Raw genomic sequence first — 22,599 nt, 5'->3', positions numbered from 1 at the left:
CTTTAGTCCTTCTGAAGCCCATTTCTGTAGGCAAAGTTCATTTCTTTTTCAAAATAGTATTTTTGTACTTCTAAATTTTTTCTAATGTTTATTTATTGAGACAGACACAGAGCATGAGTGGGGGAGGGGCAGAGAGAGAAGGAGACACAGAATCCGAAGCAGGGTCCAAGGCTCCAACCCGTCAGCACAGAGCCTGACACAGGGCTCGAACCCACGGACTGTGGACCACGAGATCATGACCTGAGCCGAAGTCTGATGCTCAACTGACTGAGCCACGCAGGCACCCTAGTATCTTTTTATTTCTTAATCAATGGATAATGTATAAAATTGCACAACTGCCTTATCAGGTTCATATCTTTTTTTTAATACATCACTGAGGAAGTTTTTGAGTATTGTGCCCCTATCCCCATCTTCCCCATAAGCTCTGTGGTTTTTACTGTGTGATTTTACATAGTACAGGGAATTTTAGGAAGTATGTTACATTATAACATTATAACAGAACCAATTGTATGTCCAGCTGATAATTTAAAAAAGCAAATTATAGATTAGTATATACAGATATCCCTTGCTTTTCAAAAGTTCATGCTGTATCACTTTATTTTTACGAAAGACCTACAATAGTACCACTTTTGCTAACTGAAAGAAATCCAAAGGGGATTTTGGCTTTTATAAAAAAGCTGAAAAGCGAAGCTAGCATTCAGCATTTGTCTTCAGAGGCAGCGCGTACCTCGAGTGGCACCACCAAGCTCCTTCTCTGGGAACTACACTCGTCACCTCAGCATCAGGCCACAGAGCTCTGAACTGTGTCTGCCAGCATCTGTGCTTTGTCTGATCTATTCTGTGCATCCACTAGCAAGATGTGTCTTATGGTATCAGAACAGCCTAAAAGAGGGTATTTTGGAGGTCTGGGAACGTCGAAAAAATTTTCCATACAAATTAATGGCAACGGTTTCTCTGCTTTATGCCATTTCGGCTTACGAAACATTTCATAGTAATGCTCTATTTTCAGATAGCAGGGGACATGTGCAAAGAATAATCCCATTTTTGTTAAAAATATATTCTATGTGTCTACAGGTATGTGTGTACGTGTACACACTTATAAATGCTTGGAAAAAAGGTCTGGAAGGGCCTCCATCAAATAGTTAATAGTGGTATCTCTGAAGGCAAGAATACAAGGGACTCTCATTTTAAACTTCATGGACACTGATGTAGATACAGTGGTATCCGTATTGGTATTACTTTTGCAATTAAAAAAAAAAAAATCCCCTTTAAAAAAAATAAAAGAAATCTGTTCTAAGAGAAGTACTGAAAAGAGGATCATCACACAATCTGATTATGTCCCAGCTTAAAATCCTACTGCTTAAAATCCTTAATACCTGATATCCAAATTCCTCAGTATTTATGAAGGATCTGCTCCCCTCCACCGTCTCCAGCCTCATTCCTCAGTTTCTTCCATCATTTATATATTCAACTAAGATTTATTTAAACTCCTGTAAATGTGGGCACTGGGGATAAAGTAAGTGAACAAATAGATATGGACCTCTCACAGAGCCATGAATCCAGCAAGGGAAAGATTTTAACCAACAACAACAAAACTGTACCCAAAAGTACTTAATTAAAAATGTGGTTACAAAGGGGTAACATCCAGGCTCAGGGATCAGAAAAAGCTTCCCTGGAAAAGGGAAATGATATTTAGACTGAGAATTTAAGGATAAGAATGGGACTGATAGAGAAGAGCACTGCAGAAAGAGAGAATGTGTGATAGCCAAGGGTCAGAAAAGAACTTGGGCCCTTCACGAAGAAACCAGTACAACAGGGCTGGGGGTGGGGGGGCGGAAGAGAAGTATGGTGAGAAGGTATGGTCAGAAGTTGCAGGGGCCAAATCATGTGGGGCCCAGTATACTACAGTACAGATTTTGGACATGACTCCGAGAGCAAACAGAAACAACTGAAGACTTTCAATCAAAAATGTGTATCTGGAAGCTCACTTAGGTTACTATCTAAAAAAAGGCCTGGGGTGCCTGGTGGCTCATTCAGTTAAGCGTCCAACTCTTGATTTTGGCTCAGGTCATGATCTCATGGTCCATGGGATCAAGCCTCGCACTCACAGCACAGAGCCTGCTTGGAATTCTCTCTCTCTCTCTCTCTCTCTCTCTCTCTCTCTCTCCTATCTCTCTGCCCCTGACTCTTGCTTGCGCACACACATATGCACTCACTCAAAATAAATAAATAAATAAACATTAAAAAATAGTAAAATAAGGGGTACCTGGGTGGCTCAGTAGGTTAAGTGTCCGACTGTTGGTTTCAGCTCAGGTCATAATCTAATAGTTCATGGGTTTGAGCCCTACACTGGGCTCTCCTCTGACAGCGCAGAGCCTGCTTGGGATTCTCTCTCTCCTCTCTCTCTCTCTCTCTCTCTCTCTCCCTGCCTCTCCCTTGCTCGCTCTCAAAAAAAAAAAAAAAATTCTAAAAAAAAATTTTTTAATTAAAAAATAATAATAAAAGAAAAAAAGAAAAATAAATGTCAAAGGAGGACCAAGAATAAATGTGAAAAGACCATTAGGAACTTTTTCAAAAGTCTGTGGATTACCGATGAGAGCTTGGACTAGGATGGTGGTAGTGGAAATCGAGAAAAGTATATATATAGTATAGCCTTCGGCCATACTGCAGTTCCCAAGCCTCAGGTCTCAGAGAGGAAATGCCCTTACATCATCCTTCAGCTGCAAAATGCCTAACCCTTCCGAAACCCTGCCCAAATTAGGTGCCCTGACCCTGTTCTTCTGTAGCCTCTCATGCTCCCCTTTATCATAGCACTTGGCACACTGCACTATAATCACATATGCATGTTTTTGTCTTCCCCACATGACTGAGTGCTCCCTGAGGTCAAAGATCATTTTTGGTTGTTTTTGGTTGTTTTAATCTCTATCTGTATCCCCAATGCCTAATCACTCAAATGTCTGTGACTAAATCCCCACTTCTTGTCAACTATAGGTTCCAAGGAATAGAGAGAACAAGCCAAGTTCTTGGGGCCTTCTCTAAAAAAGAAAATATGGGAAGCAGACTTAGGGTCTGAGAAAGCAGGTGAAAAAGGAAGGGAGGTTTCCTGGCTGGATAAACGAAGAGCTATGAAACTGCAGACTTCTTCCCCTGGTGCTGGCAGTCTCAAACTAAAAGCCCAACCTCACAGATGTAAATTTAAGAGAAATTAAGGAAAGTAATTACCCAAGAATAAGTAAGCTGAAAATACATAAACAACATGAATAGTTACGAAAGAAATGACCACTTCACTCCGCTAATATCTTTAATCATTTGAAATTTCTACTAAACTTACATTCATATATTATTAGTAAAATTAAAAATAAAATAATTAATAAAACTTAATACACCTAATGACAGCCCATAAACTGAAAATGACTTCTCTGAGATGCAAACAAGAATGAAAACATAAATGGGGCGCCTGGGTAGCTGAGTCGGTTGAGCGTCTGACTTCGGCTCAGGGCATGATCTCCGGGTTCATGAGTTCAAGCCCCACGTCGGGCTCTGTGCTGACAGCTCAGAGCCTGGAGCCTGCTTCAGATTCTGTGTCCCCCCCCCTCTCTCTCCGCCCCACCCCTGCTTGTGCTCTGTCTCTCTCTGTCTTTCAAAACTGAATAAACATTAAAAAAAAAAAAAGAATAAAAACATAAACTTATAAACACAGTACTTAAAAATCAATGAAGCACAATGGGAGAGTGAGATCTATAGAGTATTAGTTACAACCTTAACCTCCCCAACCTTGAGGCCAAGGTCAAAGAAAGCCATAAAATGCTTTCTCAAATTGCTGTTGCTGCTTTCATTTTATTTATTTATTTATTTATTTATTTATTTATTTATTTATTCATTCATTTATTTATTTAAACATTTATTTATTTATTTAAACATTTATTTATTTTTTTAGAGAGAGATACAGCACAAGCAGGGGAGGGGCAGAGAGAGAGGGAGACACAGAATCCAAAGCAGGCTCCAGGTTCCAGACTCTAAGCTGTCAGCACAGAGCCCGACAAAGGGCTCGAACCCACAAACTGTGAGATCGTGACCTGAGCCAAAGTGGGATGCTTAACCGACAGCCACCCAGGCACCCCGCTGCTTTCATTTTAAAGACAGACAGTGGAGCTAACCCAATAGAATGACTCCTCTCTTATTCATATAGGCTTCCAATTTGGGGCTGCAATATCCAAACTAGAAAAGGGCAACAGTGAGACAGTCTACCTTCAGTCTCCCCTGAAGCACCCCATGCAAATCATGGCACATAGCAAACTGGAAGTTTCATTCATAAGCAATGTCTACTTTCCAAGTCATGCAGAAAAGAGCTAAAGAAGGACATAAAAAGAGAAAATGGCAATTTTAAATGAAACCACAAAGAAGTCTTCCTATTCTACTACTTTTGATTCATTCTTAGCAGACAACAATGTCTCCAACTTCAAAGAGAAAAAAGTAAACATCTTTCTCCTCTAATACCCACAAACTTACCTGATCCCCAATTACCTGCCCCCTTCTCCCTCAAGCATAAGAAAGAAGGATCTCTCACCTTCAGTCAGGCTAATCTCTGCACTTGCGCTCCAGATTCTACTCCCTTCCAATCCTCTGCAAGGACGTCTCCCTGCCATCTATCTCCTTACTCTCTTAGACCTTCAGCCTATTTATCACTGTTTTCTCCTCAAGTGACTAAATCTACTCTCATGACTTCAATTCCATCTATAAGGGGATGCCTTCAAATATCTTCATCTCTAACTTAGAACACTCTCCCCACTTTTGATATGTTAGCCTTTAAATCTCTTTTCATCAGTGTCCTACAGAAATTCCAGCATGTCCAAAACTAAACTCACTGTTTTTCTCCTAAAACCAATTCTACCTCTATTCTCTATCTCAAGGAATAGACCAGTACTCACCTGGTTTCCAAGCCAGAAACACCTAAATAGGTATTACTTTTGACTTCCTCTTGTCCTTCAGCTCCCCATGTCCAATCAGGTCCTTTGGATTCTACCTCATTAATATATATCATATATCTGTTCACTTCTCCCCATCTCCAGAGCTATTTCCTGGTTCAGATCTTTTTCACATCTTACTTGGATTATTGTAGCAAACTCTCATTCTTATTTCTAAGAAGTAACTTGTCAGATACACATTTTAGAGATATAACTCTGGCTGCTTTGTGAAAAGTTGGGAGAAGGGTAAGATTAGAAGGGTAGATAGGAGAAGGGTAAGATCACACCATCATTCACTCCACTATGAATTTTACTCTCAAGGCACAATGAACCAGCCATTTGCAGTTTTCCAACTATGCTCTCTCTCTAGCTTCACAAAATCACAACAGAATTCGGAAGCATCATATTGGTGACTCCAAAGCCAAAGCAGCAAAAAATTCTCATCCTATGCTAAGTAAATCTTCCTCTAGAAAAACTAGTTTTACTAAATTCTACAGTGCCACATAGTGGTGAGAGAGGGAAGCATATAATAAAGTGAAAGAAGTGTAGCTGGAAGTGAGAGATGACATCAGAGAGCCTGAAGTGATTTACCTTCCCTGTGATTAATGGTAAATGTCTGTGCACTGATTCCCAGTTGCATGTACTGGGGCACCCATGTTTACTTAGTTAGTCTTGCTCATTAGATCACCCTCAGCAACTTACATCACTTGGGCTCAGGCTGCCCAGCCCATTCTCCTGCTCAGAATCCTTCCCAGATTCAGTGCCCTGGGAGGACCGAGGATGTGATGGGTGGATCCAGATCTCTAAGCGAGTGGTGTCATCTCCAACATGCCGGAAAGTAGACTTCTTTCCTTTCCGCCATTGGTCAGGGCTCAGTTCCAACTCCTCATGTTGCTTTTTTTCCATCTGTTCTGCCTGTACAATACACAAACACATAAGCTCAGACTCTCCTGGAATTCAGCTAATAAAAAGAGGCGCTCACCTCACCTGAGTTTGTTGCCCAAGGGCTATAAAAAGTAAAGACTTTGCTATAGTCCCAAAGTAGCAAAGTATCATCTGCTTTGTCTCATAGGCGTTATTAACTCCATAAACAAGATGCACACCCAAGGGCCCTGGAGAACTTTCCTAAACATGAGTTTGGTTCTGCATAGAGGCTGACTGACTCCATCAGCACAGCCCAACAGGACCCCTTGAGGCCATCATAAGTCATTCCCCTGAGGACACAGAGGCACTAAGAGAAACACATTCTGTTAGGAAGGAATGAGTCTGCCTGCATCCCCACTCACCTTTCGTTTGGTCTCTTCAAACAAGCTCATGAGACTCTCCTTGGCAGTCAGGATAGGGTTGCTGGCAGCTAAACTGCGCATATAGTAATAGACAGCATCAAGCTTCCTCCTCTGCAGAAAGAGGCCAAAGACATCGAGTCAACCAATTCTTTTTCTGACTCCAGCCTGAGTCAGCTGACCTAGAAAATTACTATCTCTCCCAGGCTGTGAGGAATTCCAATAAGAAAATCAGAATGCTATCCACGGAAGAAGCCATGGCAACTACATCAGAGAGCTCTTCTTGCACAGTACTGTATCTTATGAGCCAAGTGCTCACAAGGAGGAGAAAAAGAATGAAGAGCCTCATGAAATATAAAATCCAGTTACCTTTTGGTTTTAGAAAAAGACAAGGTTCAGCTCACTAATTAGTGTTTTAAAAATTATAAACAATGGCAACATCACTGATTAAATATAGTGAGACAAGTGACCATCACTTTATAGATTTTACCTCTAAGCCTAAGGACACTGCCCCACAGGCATGATTATTCCCATTTTAGAAATGAGGAAACGGAAGCTCAAGGAGATTGCTGTCCAACAACCTAAGTTGTCCAACAAGGTCTCCAAGCCAAATCCCGGGTAAGCCAATATATGAACCTTGGTCTGTCTGGTTCACGTTTTCACTATACCACACTGACTCTACTGAGGAAGGGAAATACAAACTACTATCCAATGAATTCAGCAAATAAATACTTCAAGTCAGTTTTACAACCAGTTAATAAGGAAAAGAAGTAAAACAGAGAGGCCAGAAAGGAGAAAAAAAAAAGAAAACACTGAAATAAAGGGAGAAGGAATGTCAAAAACCCTTTCTCTCTTCAAGTTCATATACACTTTTCCCCTTTTTTCTGTCTCAAAATGCATCTAGAATACTAACTTCTCTCTCTCCCCAGTAACTCATTCCTTAAAACTTGCATTTTAAACAAACAAACAACCAAACAACAATAACAAAAAACCTTACATCTTGTATTCTGCTAGCATGGTTAAAGATACACATTCTAAGGTCAACTGCCTGAGTTTGAACTGGTCCTGCCATTTATTAGCTATAACTCAAAAGAAATCAACCTAGAGGTTTCCTTATCTGTAAAATGGAGATGTTTACACACATATGGCTCCCAAAAAGATTAAAATTCATATAATGCATACACTTTAACAGAATATCTGACATACTATTACAGTCAGTTCAATGGGGACTATTTGTTTTTTAAGATTTTATTTTTAAGTAATCTCTAGTATACCCAATGTGGGGCTCAAACTCACAACCCCTAGGTCAAGAGTTGCATGCTCTACTGACTGAGCCAGCCAGGTGTCTCCAATGGGGGCTATTTTTAATATTATTCTATTCCATACTAATCTCAGTCAATACTACTCACTTGATTTTAGGCTGTTTTGTCAATTCTACAATGATTTTTTCATATTTTAACATCTCTGAAATTGATTTACAATCAATATCTACCATTATATCTCATTTATAATAACTCACATATTCTTTCTTAGTGGTCCAGAAAATAACAGTGCATTTAACAATCAACACATCACATTTCATGAAGTCTAATTTGTATCACTGTCTACACACCTCACTTGTCTTTTCAATACTTTTTTTCAGATCATATCACATATTCATCATTCAGAGTACCTAGCAAAGCACTGTGCACAAGCATGTTCTCATTGAATTCTTGAGATTCACTGATACTGATAGAAGACACAGAAAACTGAGAAAGTGACACTAAAAGACAAGTAGGATAAAAGACAGACAGAAAAAGAGGGACAGAGGAAAAGAACTTGAAAGGACTACTAATTTAGGTCAGAGATTTATGAAAGAAAAATATACCAATTTAATCAGAATGGGGAAAAGCCATTGAGGGAATTCAGTAAAGCTGTAAGGCTAAGATCAATGCTCAAAAATCAATTATATTTCTATACATTAGTAATAAACAACCTTTAAGAGAAATTAAGAAAATAATTCCATTTACAATAGCATCAAAAAGAGTAACATACTTAGGAATGAATTTAATAACCAAGTGTAAACGTGTAAAACTTATATACTGAAGATTATAAAACGTGTCTGAAAGAAATTAAAGAAGACCTAAATAAATCAAAAACATCTGTGTAAATACTCCCCAAAGCAACTACACGGTCAACCTAATTCTTATGAAAATCCCAATGACTCTTTTTGCAGAAATGAAAAAACTGATCCTAAAATCCATATGGAATTAGAAGAAACCCCAAATAGCAAAAATAATATTGAAAAAGAAGAATAAAGGTGGAAAACTCATATATCCTGATTTCAAAACTGACCACAAAGCTACAGTAATTAAAAGAATGCTGGCGTTGCTGGCATAAGGGGGGACATATGGGTCCATGGAAGAGAACTAAGAGTCCAGAAATAAACCATGCACCAAATGATTTTGAACAAGAATTCCAAGACTAGGCAATAGGGAAAGAACATTCAACAAATGGTACTGGAACAATTGATATCTATATGCAAAAGACTGAAGTTGGACTCTATTTCACACCAACTACAAAAATTAATGAAAAACGGATCAAAGATCTAAATACAGAAGCCATAACTATAAAAACTCCTAGAAGAAAACATAGCTTAACTCTGAATTTGATAATAGTTTCAAAGCTATGACACAAAAGCACAAGCAACAAAAGAAAAGATAAATAAATTGGACTTCATCAAAATTTAAAACTTTTGGGCATCAGAAGACATTATCAAGAAAGTGAAAAGACAGGGGCACCAGGGTGGTTCAGTTGGTTAAGCATCTGACTCTTGACTCCAGCTCAGGTCATGATCTCACAGTTTGTGAGTTTGAGCCCCGCAATGGGCTCTGCACTGTCAGTGCAGAGCTTGCTTGTGATTCTTTCTCTCCCTCTCTTTCTGCCCCTCCCTTGCTCCTAAGTTTATAAACTTAAAAAAAAAATTTTTTTAAGAAAAAAATGGGCAAAGGATTTGAACAGACATTTCTCCAAATGGCCAGTAAGTACAGCTCAATAGCGTTAGTCATTAGGGAAATACAAATCAAAACCACAATGAGATACTACTTCAAAATCAATAGATTTGTAGGTTAGCAACAAACCGATTCTAAAGCTAATACAGAAAAGCAGATCCAGAATAGCCTACACAATACTGACAAAGAAGAACATGGTCAGAAGACCAAACTCCCTCACTTCAAGACTTAGTATAAAGCTACAGTAATCAAGACAATGGTACTGCCCAAGAACAGCCAAATAGATCAATGGAATGTAATAGAAAACCCAGAAAGAGACCCACACAGTTATGGTCAGCTGATCTTTGACAGAGGAGGAAAGGCAATTCAATGGAGAAGGGATCACCTTTTCAACAAATGGAGTTGAAACAACTGGACATCCACATGCAAAACAATGGATCTTGCACAGACCTTAAAACTTTCATAACAATTAACTCAAAATGGATCACAGAACCTAGATGTAAAATGCAAAACTACACAAATCCTAGAAGATAACACAGGAGAAAATCTAAGTAACCTTGGGTTTGGTGAAGAGTTCTTAGATATTAAACCATAAGCACAATCCACAAAAGAAAAAGTTGATAAGATGGATTTCATTAAAATTTAAAACCTTATTCTGTGCTGAGAAAATGAAAAGATATGGGGCACCTGGGTGGCTCAGTCAGTTAAGCGTCCAGCTCTTGGTTTCAGCTCAAGTCATGATCTCATGGTTTGTGAGTTCAAGCCCCACGTCAGGCTCCATGCTGACAGTGCAGAGCCTGCTTGGGATTCTTTCTCTCTCTCTCTCTCTCTCTCTCTCTCCCTCTCTCTCTCTCTCTCTCTCTCTTTCTCTCTCTCTCTCTCTCTGTCCCTCCCCCGCTCACTCTCCCCGTCTCTCTCTCAAAAATAAACTTAAAAAAATTTTTTTAATTAAAAAATAAAAAGAAAGAAAATGAAAAGATAAACCACACACAGAGAAAACATTCGCAAAACACGTATCTGATAAGAGTGGTATTCAAAATATACTCTTGTGGGCACCTGGGTGGCTCAATTGGTTAAGCATCTGACTTGGGCTCAGGTCATGATCTTTTGGTTCATGAGTTCGAGCCCGGCATCAGGCTCTGTGCTGACAGCTCAGAGCCTGGAGCCTGCTTTGGATTCTGTGTCTCCCTCTCTCTCTGCCCCTCCCCAACTCACACTCTGCCTCTCTTTCTCAAGAATAAATAAACATTAAAAAATTTTCAAAATAGGGGTGCCTGTGTGTCTCAGTCGGTTGAGCGTCCGACTTTGGCTCAGGTCATGACCTCACAGTTTGTGGGTTCGAGCCCTGCATCAGGCTCTGTGCTGACCAGTTGCTCAGAGCCTGGAGCCTGCATCAGATTCTGTGTCTCCTTCTCTCTCTGCCCCTCCCCTGCTCACGCTTTGTCTCACTCTGTTTCTCAAAAATAAATAAATGTAAAAAAAAAAAAAAAGAAGAAGAAAAATTAAAAAAAATTCAAAATATACTCTTTAAATAATTTTTTTAATATTTATTTATTTTTGGGAGATAGACAGAGTGGGGGAGGGGGAGAGAGAGAGGGAGACACAGAATCCAAAGCAGGCTCCAGGCTCTGAGCCTGTCAGCACAGAGCCCAACGTGGGGCTTGAACCCACAAAGCACGGGATCATGACCTGGGCTGAAGTCAGACACTCAACCGACTGAGCCACCCAGTCACCCCGAAAATATACTTTTAAAACAGTAAGAAAAAAAAAACCCAATTTAAAAATGGGCAAAAGATCAACACACCTCACAAAAAGATGCACACAGATGGCAAATAAGCATACGAAAAGATGCTCCACATCATGTATCATTAGGGAATTGCAAAGTAAAACAAGATGATAACACTACACACCCATCAGAATGACCAAAATCCAAAACACTGATAACACTAAATGCTTATGAGGATGCAGAGCAACAGGAACTCTCACCCACGGCCAGCGGGAATGCAAAATGGCACAGCCACTTCAGAAGACAATTTGGCAGTTTCTTCCAAAACTACATCCGCTCTTACCATACAATCCAGCAATCACACCCTTTGGTATTTACTCAAATGAAATGAAAACTTATGTCCACACAAAGCCCTGCACACAAACATTTATAGCATTTTTATTCATAATTACCAAAACTCGTAAGCAACCAAGATGTCTTTCCATAGGGGAATGGATAAACCAACTGCGGTACATCCATACAATGGAGTACTATTACTCAACAATAAAAAGAAAAGAGCTATCAAGCCACAAAAATAAACCTAAATGCATATTACCAAGTGAAAGAGGCAAAGCTGAAAAGGCTACATACTGTATGGTTCCAATTATATGACATTCAAGAAAAAGCAAAACTACAGAGACAGTAAAAATTAAGATTGCTAGAGGTTCAGGGAGTGAGGGGGGATGAACAGGTGGAAGGTGGAACACAGGGTATTTTTAGGACAGTGAACTTACTCTGTATGACACTACAATGATGGATACATGTCATTACAGATTTGTTCAAATCCACAAAATGTACACAAAATATAAAAGTGAACCCTAATGTACACTATGGACTTTAGTTAGTGATAACGTATCAATGCTGTCTCATCAATTATAAACAAATGTATTACACTAATGCAAGATGTTAATGACTGGGAAAATGGAGGAGAGGAGAGTTGAGGGAATATATAGGAACTCTGTACTTTCTGCTTACTTCTCTGCAAACCTAAAACTGACCAAAAAATTTAAAAAATAAGAAACAAATATTAAAGAGATATCCCTTCACACTCACTAGGCTGGTCATAATCAAAAAAAATGAAAAACAACAAATGTTGGTGAGAACATGGAGGAACTGGAACCCTTGTACATTGCTGGTAGGAATGTAAAATGGTGCAGCCTCTATGAAGAAGTTTGGTGGTCCCTTAAAAAGTTAAACACAGAATTACCATACAACCCAGCAATTCCACTCCTAGCTTGTTTCTTTGTTTTTTTGTTTTGTTTTGTTTTTTTGTTTTTTTAGAGAGTGGGAAAGAGAGAGAGAAAGCACATGGGCAGGGGAAGAGCAGAAGGAAAGGAAAAAAGAGAGAATCCCAAGCAGGCTCTGCACTGTCAGCTCAACATGGGGCTCGAACCCATGAACCATGAGATCATGACCTGAGCCGAAACCAACAGTCACACGCTTAACTGACTGAGGCACCCAGGTGCTCCTCCACTCCTAGGTATAGACCCAAAAGAACTGAAAACAGATATTCAAACAAATACCTGTACTTGACAAAGCACTATTCACAATAGGTGAAAGTTGAAAACAACCAAAACGTCCATCAACTAATGAATAAGTATGGTATATTGATGCAAAGAGAGTATTACTTGGCCATACAAATGAAGTGCTGAGACATCCTACAACATAAATGAACCTCAAAAACTTTATGGTAAATGAAAGAAGCCAGATATAAAAGGTCACATACTATGATTCCATTTACATGAAACATTCAATAGATAGATCCTGAGACAGAAATAAACTAATGATTGCCAGAGGCTGAGAGGTGGAAGGAATGGAGAGTAATGGGTATGGGGTTTCCTTATGGGGTGAAGAAAATGTCTTGGAACTAGACAGAGTTGATGGTTGCACAATACTGTTAATGTACTAAAGACAATAAAAAGTGAGTGAAGATACTCAATAGATTTTGAAGGAAGTGTATCTGTAAACCACGTTATTTAATCAATAATTTCAATCCATAATTAAGCAGTAGGAATTTTTTGGAATCTTTTGTAGAGTAAAGGGGAATAAAAATTTTTAATTCAAAAAAAATTTTTTGAATTCAAACATTGTTTATTTGGGCAATGAATTTTACAGAATTATGAAAACGCTACCTGCTAAATGACATGTTAGCTACTTTACACTTAAATCTTTTTTTTTTTTTTTTTTTTTTTTTTTTAATTTTTTTTTCAACGTTTTTAATTTATTTTTGGGACAGAGAGAGACAGAGCATGAACGGAGGAGGGGCAGAGAGAGAGGGAGGCACAGAATCGGAAACAGGCTCCAGGCTCCGAGCCATCAGCCCAGAGCCCGACGCGGGGCTCGAACTCACGGACTGTGAGATCGTGACCTGGCTGAAGTCGGACGCTTAACCGACTGCGCCACCCAGGCGCCCCTACACTTAAATCTTTGATACCTACCATTGAACTTCCCCCCCTTCAATTCAGCTTCCTTACTAGGGGCCATTATCAGCTCCCAAGACTCTCTGTTAGAGGTACATTTAGAGAAGTCTGGTAAGATCTAGGAAGATACGATTTGGAACTAAGTGCTTCTGCTAAAGGGGCTCCTTAGGTGGAAAGCTAAGAGGAATGTCCGGGGAAAAGAAGGATCTGACTACTTAAGGATAGGTGAGGACTTTAAGGAAAAGTGAAAAGGATTCTTATTTTCCTTCTGGAAATGAGTAACCTTATTCAACAGGACAGCGAAGGGAAGCAACAAGATTAAGATTCAGAGCAGAAGCCTTGGTCAAAAACAGAGAGTGGTGTTTGGCTGGGGCATGAGCACTCCCTTAGGAACTGAAGGGCGATGAAAGTGGATCAAGCACAGATTCAACCGAAGTAAGGATCACTGACAACTTACCTCTGAAAGGAACAAAAGGAAGGTGAGGATGGGAGGCAGCAAAGGATATTCTTTGGGTTTAGTGTTCAGATGAATTCCAGCTCCAGGAGCTGATACTATCAAAATCCATTCTTTCTAAGATACTGCCTGGAAACACTTCCCCTGTCCATAAGATTGCTTACCGTGTACACTGCCAGCAGAGCCAACTGGTTATAGGGGCGCCCATTCTTGGGAGCAATATGCTGGGCCTTTAGGTACCAACTGGAATAGAAAAACAGTAAAAAATGCTAGCTCCACATCAACTCTTTCCATTTCATCACTTGACAGCCCTTACTGCTTAAGACATAGCTGGAGTGTTAGATGTAACGCTGGAGTGGTAAAGCCTGGTAACAGAGACCAATAGGGACAACTGTAGGACTTCCATATGGGAGGCAGCTCAGGTGGCCCATTGCTCTTAATAGGGCTTAGCCTAACGCCACAAGGAAAGAGAAGCAATGAACAAGAGGCAAAAGTACCTGCGTGCTTTCCCGTAGTTTGCTGTGTCATTGGCTTGTTCCCGATACCTAGCGATATCTCCTTGGCAAATCATACACCGCTGGGCACTGATCAAAGCATATTTTACCTTCAGAAAAAATGATCAGTTAGTAGTGTACCCAAGAAACTGTAACTTCAACCCCAAAGGACAGGGATGGGATCAAAGTGACAAGAGCAGCATTAATAAGGCACTAGTAGTCCTGAACAAAGTAAAAATTTTCAGTCTAAACTTGGCTACTAAAAAACAGCCAACAACATGATGCAAAATTTAATGAGAAAGAATGGCAGAAACAAGAGGGTGTCATTCTTATTTCAAGTCCCAAGTAAATAGAAGAAAACATTTTGAAACTAGGAGTCAGGAAACCTATGTCAGAGTTGTGTGATTTTACATAGGTCTTTGGGACTGTTTGGAGAACTCAAGTTTCTTCATCTGAATGTAGAAATACATATTCCACAAGGTAAGTGAAGAGAATAAGTGTTAAATACTCCATAAATTATAAAGTGATATACAAATAGTAAGATAACTATTTATTCTTTTATTTTCCTGTCCTCTCTCTCCTCAAACTATTATTATCACTGTACTGTGTTACTGCCTTACACTCACTTTGCAAAAAACAATAATATCCCCTAGAACTAATAATATAGTTACCCTTTACCAAACACCTACAACATAGTTGTAGTTCTCTCTCCCTCTCCGTGTATGTTTTCTCACTAATGGGCTTGGAATCTGTCACTCAGAAAACAAGAGTTTTCTCAATCCCAAGACATATGTCCAACCAAAAAACCTAAGGAACATCACTTTGTAACATACAATTCCACTCCACTTCACCACACACAAGAAATTAACACATCACGAGTAAAGAACAAAGCTTCAAGAAGAGGTAGATTCTGATGCCTTAGCAAGGCTCATCCACGAGCTCAATAACTAGCTGCAGCACATCAGCCTCCTAATACATAACAAATGCGTGCCTCAGCAAAGTTACATACCACTACATGTCACATACCTTCAGAGTCCTCACTATTCGGCACATTCTATGAATGAACACCAAGAACCCTCGGTAGTTAACTGATAAAACACCAAAAAAACCAATTCTGTTTCCATACTGTAGCACTCTGCCATCTCAACGGGGGGGACCAAATTCCAGCAAAGGCTCTCCTTAGGATGAAGTCCCAGACGATCGAGCTTCTGTTCATCTCTTCAACACCACTTCCCGCCTCTCTCTGGGCCTCAGTCAGATTAGACTTCTCTCAGTTTTCCTAACACACCATGCTCTTTCCCACTTCAGGACCTGCATATATACTACTTCCTCTCCAGAGAATGTTCTAGCATCTTCACACACACCTTCATCTGGCTAACAACCCAGGTCTTCAGCCCCAGCTTAAGCGCAACTTCCTCAGTCTTCTAGGATCCTCTAAAGCCCTTTACATTAGACCCACACCATACATCCTCTGCCGAAGTCACTGCATCTGTAATTACTAATCCAACATCCGTACTCACCCCTAATCAAACTCTAAACTCCAGGAGCTGGGATCATGGCTTTCTTGTTCCACAATGAATCATGGGTGCCTAGAAAGGCACATGGCATGTAGGAAGATCTCAACAAATACTTGTTGATTAATGACAGAGTTTGTACACAGCAATCATCAGAAGAAATAGAAAAGCAAGAGGAAGTCTCTGCTCCATAATTCATATGCCTTTCTCTAATGAGTCTTTAGCCTCTTCCTTTCTTTTGGCTCTTTCCTCCCAATATACAAATATGCTTAAGCCTCTTCCAGGTTAAAGACAAACTTCTCTTGACACTGTGTTCTCCTTTAACTACTATCTTCCCTCCTTGCCTTTGCAGCCAAGATTCTTAAAAGAATGGTCTATATTCCTCCCTTTGTTATCTACTGTCCCACCTCTTATTCACTATACTCTGGCTTCCATCCTCTCCAACGAAAATAAATTGTAATAAAGTCATCCAATGGACACTTTTAGTAATCTTAACATTCAATGACTCTACAGCACTTTACCAATTTTATCTACTACCACCTAGAAATTTGATCCGCCCCTATTCTCTGGCTGACTGGCCAATATATCCCAGCATCCCAACTTCTCCTTCAACTATCACTTATACATTGATGACTTCTGAATCTATATCACATGCTTAGCTCTTTCTCCTGAGCTTCAAACAGACCAGAATACTTCTTTGTGCATTTTTAAGTTCTCCCACTTAAACACAGCCAAAACTGAACTATTAACCTCTTCCTTCCCAGCCACTCTCCTAGGCCACAAACTGGAAAATGATCTACACTCTTTATGCCTCCTGTCTCATCACTCACATCAAATTGCCAGCGAGTTAATTATATTTCCCTTAGATCTTTCCAATTTGTTTCCTCTTTTCCACCTCCATTACTTCTACCTTAGTTCAGGCCCACAACCTGACTCTCCTACCTCCATTCTTGCCCAAACTCATCCATTTGCCAGAGTGACTGGTTCTAAGAAGAAATCCATTTACTGAAGTTCAATCAATGGTTCCTCACCGCTTTCCAAAATGAAGTCCAAACTCTTCACTATGGCATACAAAAGTCTTTGATCTATCCCTTTCTACTTCATTTGCTTTACCTCCTACAACAGCCCGACTCCACATTACAAAAACCAGCATACTGAACTTCTTGTGCTTTCTAACAAGGCCTAATTCTCTCTTGCTGTACCTTGTACTGCCCCTTCCACTCCCGGTCATGTTTCAAGACTTGAGAGTCTCTCAGAAGTTTTCCTTGACCCCACGAGTCTGAATTAGAGCCACTCCACACTGTGCCCCTTCAACACTGTATATATAACATTACATTAGTACGTACTTATTACATTATAATTGTTGGTTTAATCAGTCTGTTCCCCCGTTGGACTGTATCTTTCATTCTGTATCCTCAACACCCAGCACAGTGCTTAGCACATAACTAACACTGGATAAATGCTTACTAAATGGATGAATACATTTAAGATATAGAAGCTGGCTTACTGTCTTGCGTAATGGCTTGCTGCGAATGGCAAGACCATCCATGTAGTCCTCCAGTTTGAACTTGTAAGTAACCTGCAGCTTCTGAAGCAAACTATCAAAGAAGTCACTACCCTATAAAGACAAAAAATAAGAAACAGCTGAATCAGGCTGTTCTGATCCAATCTACCCACCAGGAACTGGGTTAGGTAACCTGTCCACAGTTCTGCTAATGTTTAATCATCCCATGTAAATAGAGGCACACACAGTATTTACTGGTCACCAACTAAACACAAGACAAATCCATAGCATAAGCCCCTCCATGGTTTTAAAAATATGAAAGAACACACACACACACAGACACACACACACACAGACACACACACACACACACACACGCTTTCTCTCCCAACAGCCACCCGCCCTCCAAACAAGACATTCAGAAAATTTCCAAGCTCAGAACTAACTCCAACTGCCAGTTAGTTATGATCCCAAGGAAGCAACAGGGTAGGGCAGGCCTAAACCCATGAAAAGAGCATAAAGTATTTCGTCAATGTTCCGCCATAAATCATATTTCCGGTGATAAAAACCCATCACAACTACAGAATGCTGAAGCCTTTATCCTGAGGGCAAAAAGATGATGGTTTACCTCATCCAAGAGCTCCAAAAGTCTGTTCCGAATCTGCTCTGGGTTCTCAACATTCGGATCCTTGAGAAGCTGCCTGAACTTCTCAATCACCTGATAGAAAGCATTCTTCCACAGGATCTGATCCACATTCTGATTATCAGAGAACTCAATATCTAATAGGATACAGCGCTCATATAGCTGCAGCAGTTCAGCTCTGGAATAAAATACATGCAACTTCTAGCTCCAAATACACCACAGGAAAGGCTAGACCCAAGATTTGAGCTTCTTGCAAATTAAACACCTTCCTTGGCAGGAAATCCAAAATGCCACCAGGTACAGTACTCATTTGACTTTCCACTCTGCAGCAGAATGTCATTCTAAAGACAGTTATGTCTAGGAAAGTAGTTTTTCCCCATATGCCTCTACCTAAATTTAACAGCTGAAATAAGATCTCCACCACAAGTTATATGCTGTTCACTTCTTGGCATTCTGGAAAGTCTTTCCTTTTCCATTTCCAGATTCCATGTTCTCTTAAAGATTTTTTTTTTTTCTTAAAGAAAAAGTGGGAAGCATAATCATCTCTAAGACTAGAAACTGCCCCTTCCATATACAACTCACCTAGTGACCTGCCTAAAAAGTTTCTACCTTCCTCAGCCACAGGAGCCCATATGCCTCCAGCTTATCTCCATTCCCTTCTAGCCGGGATGGAACACACCATACCTGAGCTGAGCCATCTTCTCCAGGCCCTCCGGACTGATGCGGTCCCTGGAGAGCAGGTTGCTGAGCTGCAGTTCCTGGTTGTCAGCCACCCGGAGAAGCCTATGCAGCTCCTGCTGCTGCATGTTCCTCATGTGCTGTTCCATCTCCTCAGGACTCATGGTGCTGGCAGGAAGAGGGCCACAAACATACTGTCCTGCTGGAGTCGGGTAGCCCGGGTAGTAAGGCCCAGGGTACACACCATTCGTAGGGCCCACTGGGTACTGCAGAGGGCTATAGCCTGTATAAGGATACTGGGAGGCAGGACCTGGTGTCCGGGGGTAATAATAGGGGTTGTCAGAGTTTTGAAACTTATAGTAAGATGCTTGGGCCTGGCGGGAGTCACCCCAAGAAGTAGGGCTGACTTCATCATCAGTGTCCAAGAAATGTAGTTGGGGCGTCTGGCTCTTTAGAGCAGGTTTCTGATCAGGATTGTTTGGGTCCCATAATCGTCGAGTGGTGCCTCCTCGGCCCCAACTCCGAGATCCCTTACTACCAGATCCAAATAAAAGCCGAGGTCCCAAAGGTGCAGATTCTGGAGAACCAGCTGAATTGACAGATAGGGTGGTATGGGCAGGCAGAATCAGAATGCCTCGTCCCCGACCCCGAAGTTCTTGCTTCAGGTTTTTGGACTCTTGCTTCTCAGAGCCTTTGCCCCCACTGCTCAAGCCTTTGTCAGGCTTTATCCTATCCACATCCTCCCTGGATGATCTCACCATGGGGGAATCTTTGTTCATGGTTTCTGCATCAAAAGTGACATGAAGTGTGCCTCGGTTTTCTTTCCCGTTGCTTTTCTGCTCTCCCTCCCCCCGGCCAGACCAGCTTCTTTCTAAATGTTTCTTCCTTTCTGAGCTCCTCCTGGGTCCATCAGACTCATCAATTCTGTCCTCGTCTAAAGAATCAGTGGAGGACATAGATACTTGCTTCTTCAGTCGTGGTCTCTCCTTGGTCCGATCCTGTCGGCGGCGACGACATCCGTTATCAGTCAGGCCAGCCCCCTCAGCACTGTTGTTGCTGCCAGCTGAGCTGGTACTGCAAGTGCGGTATCGGTTCCTCCGTTTGTCTGAGCGGGAGTAGCGCTTTGCAGAACCTGGCTTCCCCTGTGCCGGGTCATCATTCACTTTCTTTATCCCCTCCCCCTTTTCAATCCTCCTTCCTTTTTCTCCCTTTGCAACCCTTACTCTGTCACCATTGAGGCTCTTTTCTGCCTCATCTTTATCTGGTTTATTCACAACCTCCTCTTTCACATTTCCCCTATATTCATCTTCTTCTACTCTCAGTTGTTCTACCTGGTTGAGGATTTCTTCCTCACCCACCCTGCTAGTTGATTCTTTGGTAACAGTCTGCAAACGCCTTCCAGGCTGGTAGATCTGCATGTCAGGTTTCTTTGTTCTCTTGATAATTCTTAGACTTCGATCCTCTTGTCCAGAAGTCCTAGGAAAGGACTCCTGTGCCCGAGTATTTTCTGGATCTACAGGACCATTTTGGTGTTGATTATCCAGTTCCTTGCAGACATCTTTAATGAGCTGTGTACCATTTCCAACAGCAGAACAATCTCTGTCATTAACAATTTCATCCTTAAATTCATCACCCCCAGAAGGTTCCTTGATTTTAGGTTTGTTCCTTAGCCGGGAAAGACCAGGCTTATAGATTTCCAGATCTGGGCGCCTGTTATCTTTGCGCTGCCTGGGCTCCTTCATGTTTTCTGCAATGTTGGAGAGAGTGTTGGGGAGGAACAGGTAGAAGAAAAGAATAAAAGGGGAGGGAAGGGAAAAAAAAAAACACTGTCATTCCGGTCAAGTAACAGAAAAGCCTAGCAAGAATTACACATGAAAATGTTAATACTGGTGGACATGAAAGGAAATTTCTAAAGAAGCAGAAATTCTACTAGATGTACAATATTTACTCAGCAACTGGCAAGGCTAAGAACTTCATTATGTTGGATCTACCTACACTTGGGTTAGGGAAACAGGAAAAAAAAAAAATCATACTCTTTTGTGTTACCCAAGTCATATCCAGATCCCCAAGACCCCAAACTACCTCACTGCCAGAATAAAAGATCTCTGATCATTTAAGCATCAGACTGTTCTCTGCTATGGAGCCCTTGGATCCATCTGAATCTTTTCTTCTAGTGCCTCCAACATTTTTCCAGAGTGGCTAAGTCCTTTTTAACACAGGAGTAGCTTATGGGAAAGGAGAAAAAGAGGGGTATGCATAACAATCCACAGTTCTGGACATCTCTGAAGAAAAAATTTGCAACTCCAGTCTCTGAACTTGGCCAGGACAATCCTCTTCTTTTAGGATACCAATTGCCCAAACATGTACCTCCTGTTGAAGCAAACAGGAAGCAGTTCCTTTCACATTCTTCAACTGCACTCATGCTTACCAACTCTCTAACAGCAGCTAGCAGTCATTCTAAGGAAATACTGCTTAGACTATCATCATTAGAATACTGGGACTAACTGCTACTATGATGTGGAATATGAGAAGGAAAAAGTTCCATAAAGGAGCTTTCTCTGGAGGATAACAGAAGTATTGTCACATGCTCGCAAAATACCCAGGTCTGCAGCACTCAAGAATAACAGTACAGGACTTTAGAAACTACTCTCCAGGCTCCAAAAACTTAATGAATGACAGATAGGCAAGTATCTATTTTTTGTATCTGTCACTTTATCTATTAAGGGGAGAGATTACTACAAATAGACACTAAACTTTTCAATGGGAAACTGACAGGAATTAGTGAGATTACAGAGGACTCAAAACAGAATGCTATATAAAATCCCCATATTGTTCTATAAACATCAATGCAAACAAGCCCATAACAGGGATAGGGAACATCCTCCAGCATTTAATCTCATGGGTATAACAAAGCAGAAAGAAACAAAAACCCCTGAAGTGTAAGATATTGCTACAGTATTTTCAAAAGTTTAAAACACTACTTCATCAAGTACAGATAAAGGTAAAGCGGTTTACCTCCAGAATAACTCACCCTCAGCAGCCTTTGTAACTTAGGTGAGAGGTGGGGAAGAGGAATGAGAAGAGCTACTACTACTTTTCAGAGCAGAGGGAGAAAACGACCTGAATAATCCCATTCAGGTGACCAACGAAAACCAATTTCACGGACTCTGGCCACAAGCATGAGAAGCACAACTCTAACACAACTCCACTGCCTAACAAACGAGAGATGAGATACTAGAATCTTCCTTGGAGCTTTCCTGTTATGGATGGAGACTTTAATTTGCAAGATGGGCATTCTCTCTGATAAAAACTGCTCCTTCCTACACATGCCAAGGGCAAACCAGAGTAGAGTCAGCTCTCTACTGGAGGTCCTGGATCCCTCCAGCGGCGCAGCCTTCCTTGGGGGAAAAAGTTCAACAAGGAAGTCCCAAGCTGTCCCATCTTTCTCCTCGATTTCCCCAGTTCCTTCTCTCCAACTCTAAAGAGATGACAGGGCAGGCATGCAGATGATTTCCTCTAGGAACGATACACCCTGGGGCCTCCACCAGACCCTGGCGCCCACTCCTCTCCGCATCTCCTGACGGCTGGGAAATCCAGACTGGTCTGAGAAGGCTGGGGCATTGGGGAACAGTCACCTTCGCGGTGAGAAAGGGGGCGGAGGCAGGAACTCAGGTCGAGCTCTCCCGAAAGGGGCCGGAGCTGGCGGAGCCGGACTCCACACCGGCCTCCGGGATGGTGGGGCGGCCAGGGGACCGCCCTCGGCCCCCGCCCCCACTGCCGGGGGAAGGGGCGGGGGCTCCGGAGTGCGGCGGACAGAGCAGGGAGGAGGCAGAGGAGGAGAGGGAGGCGGGGCGGGCAGGCCCAGCCCAGGAGCTGGGCGGCGCGACTCA

At 41.4% G+C, this 22,599-nt stretch overlaps 1 protein-coding gene across 4 annotated transcripts in view; it reads right to left on the bottom strand.

The window, feature by feature from the left end:
• The window catches only part of SMG6 (SMG6 nonsense mediated mRNA decay factor), a 227,424-nt gene that overhangs the window by 204,632 nt on the left and 193 nt on the right, over positions 1-22,599 (bottom strand). For 2 of the 4 annotated variants that reach the window (XM_019429576.2, XM_053893381.1), the window contains exons 2-8: positions 18,716-20,456; positions 18,017-18,209; positions 17,392-17,502; positions 14,374-14,480; positions 14,041-14,119; positions 6,251-6,361; positions 5,667-5,879 (exon numbers count right to left, since the gene is read on the bottom strand). In XM_019429576.2, the coding sequence (XP_019285121.2) occupies positions 5,667-5,879; positions 6,251-6,361; positions 14,041-14,119; positions 14,374-14,480; positions 17,392-17,502; positions 18,017-18,209; positions 18,716-20,456 (2,555 nt within the window). Of the gene's footprint in view, positions 1-5,666; positions 5,880-6,250; positions 6,362-14,040; positions 14,120-14,373; positions 14,481-17,391; positions 17,503-18,016; positions 18,210-18,715; positions 20,457-21,740; positions 22,284-22,344; positions 22,568-22,599 lie in introns of those variants that run through there. The other 2 variants (XM_053893382.1, XM_053893383.1) reach the window with 2 other exon arrangements.

This window comes from Panthera pardus, unplaced genomic scaffold, assembly GCF_024362965.1.
Source record: "Panthera pardus isolate Hobbes unplaced genomic scaffold, ASM2436296v1 HiC_scaffold_3, whole genome shotgun sequence".
In the NCBI taxonomy this organism is placed as follows: Eukaryota; Metazoa; Chordata; class Mammalia; order Carnivora; family Felidae; genus Panthera; species Panthera pardus.
The sequence above is the reverse complement of the archived record's forward strand: the minus strand, read 5'-3'. Positions and strand labels throughout refer to the sequence as shown.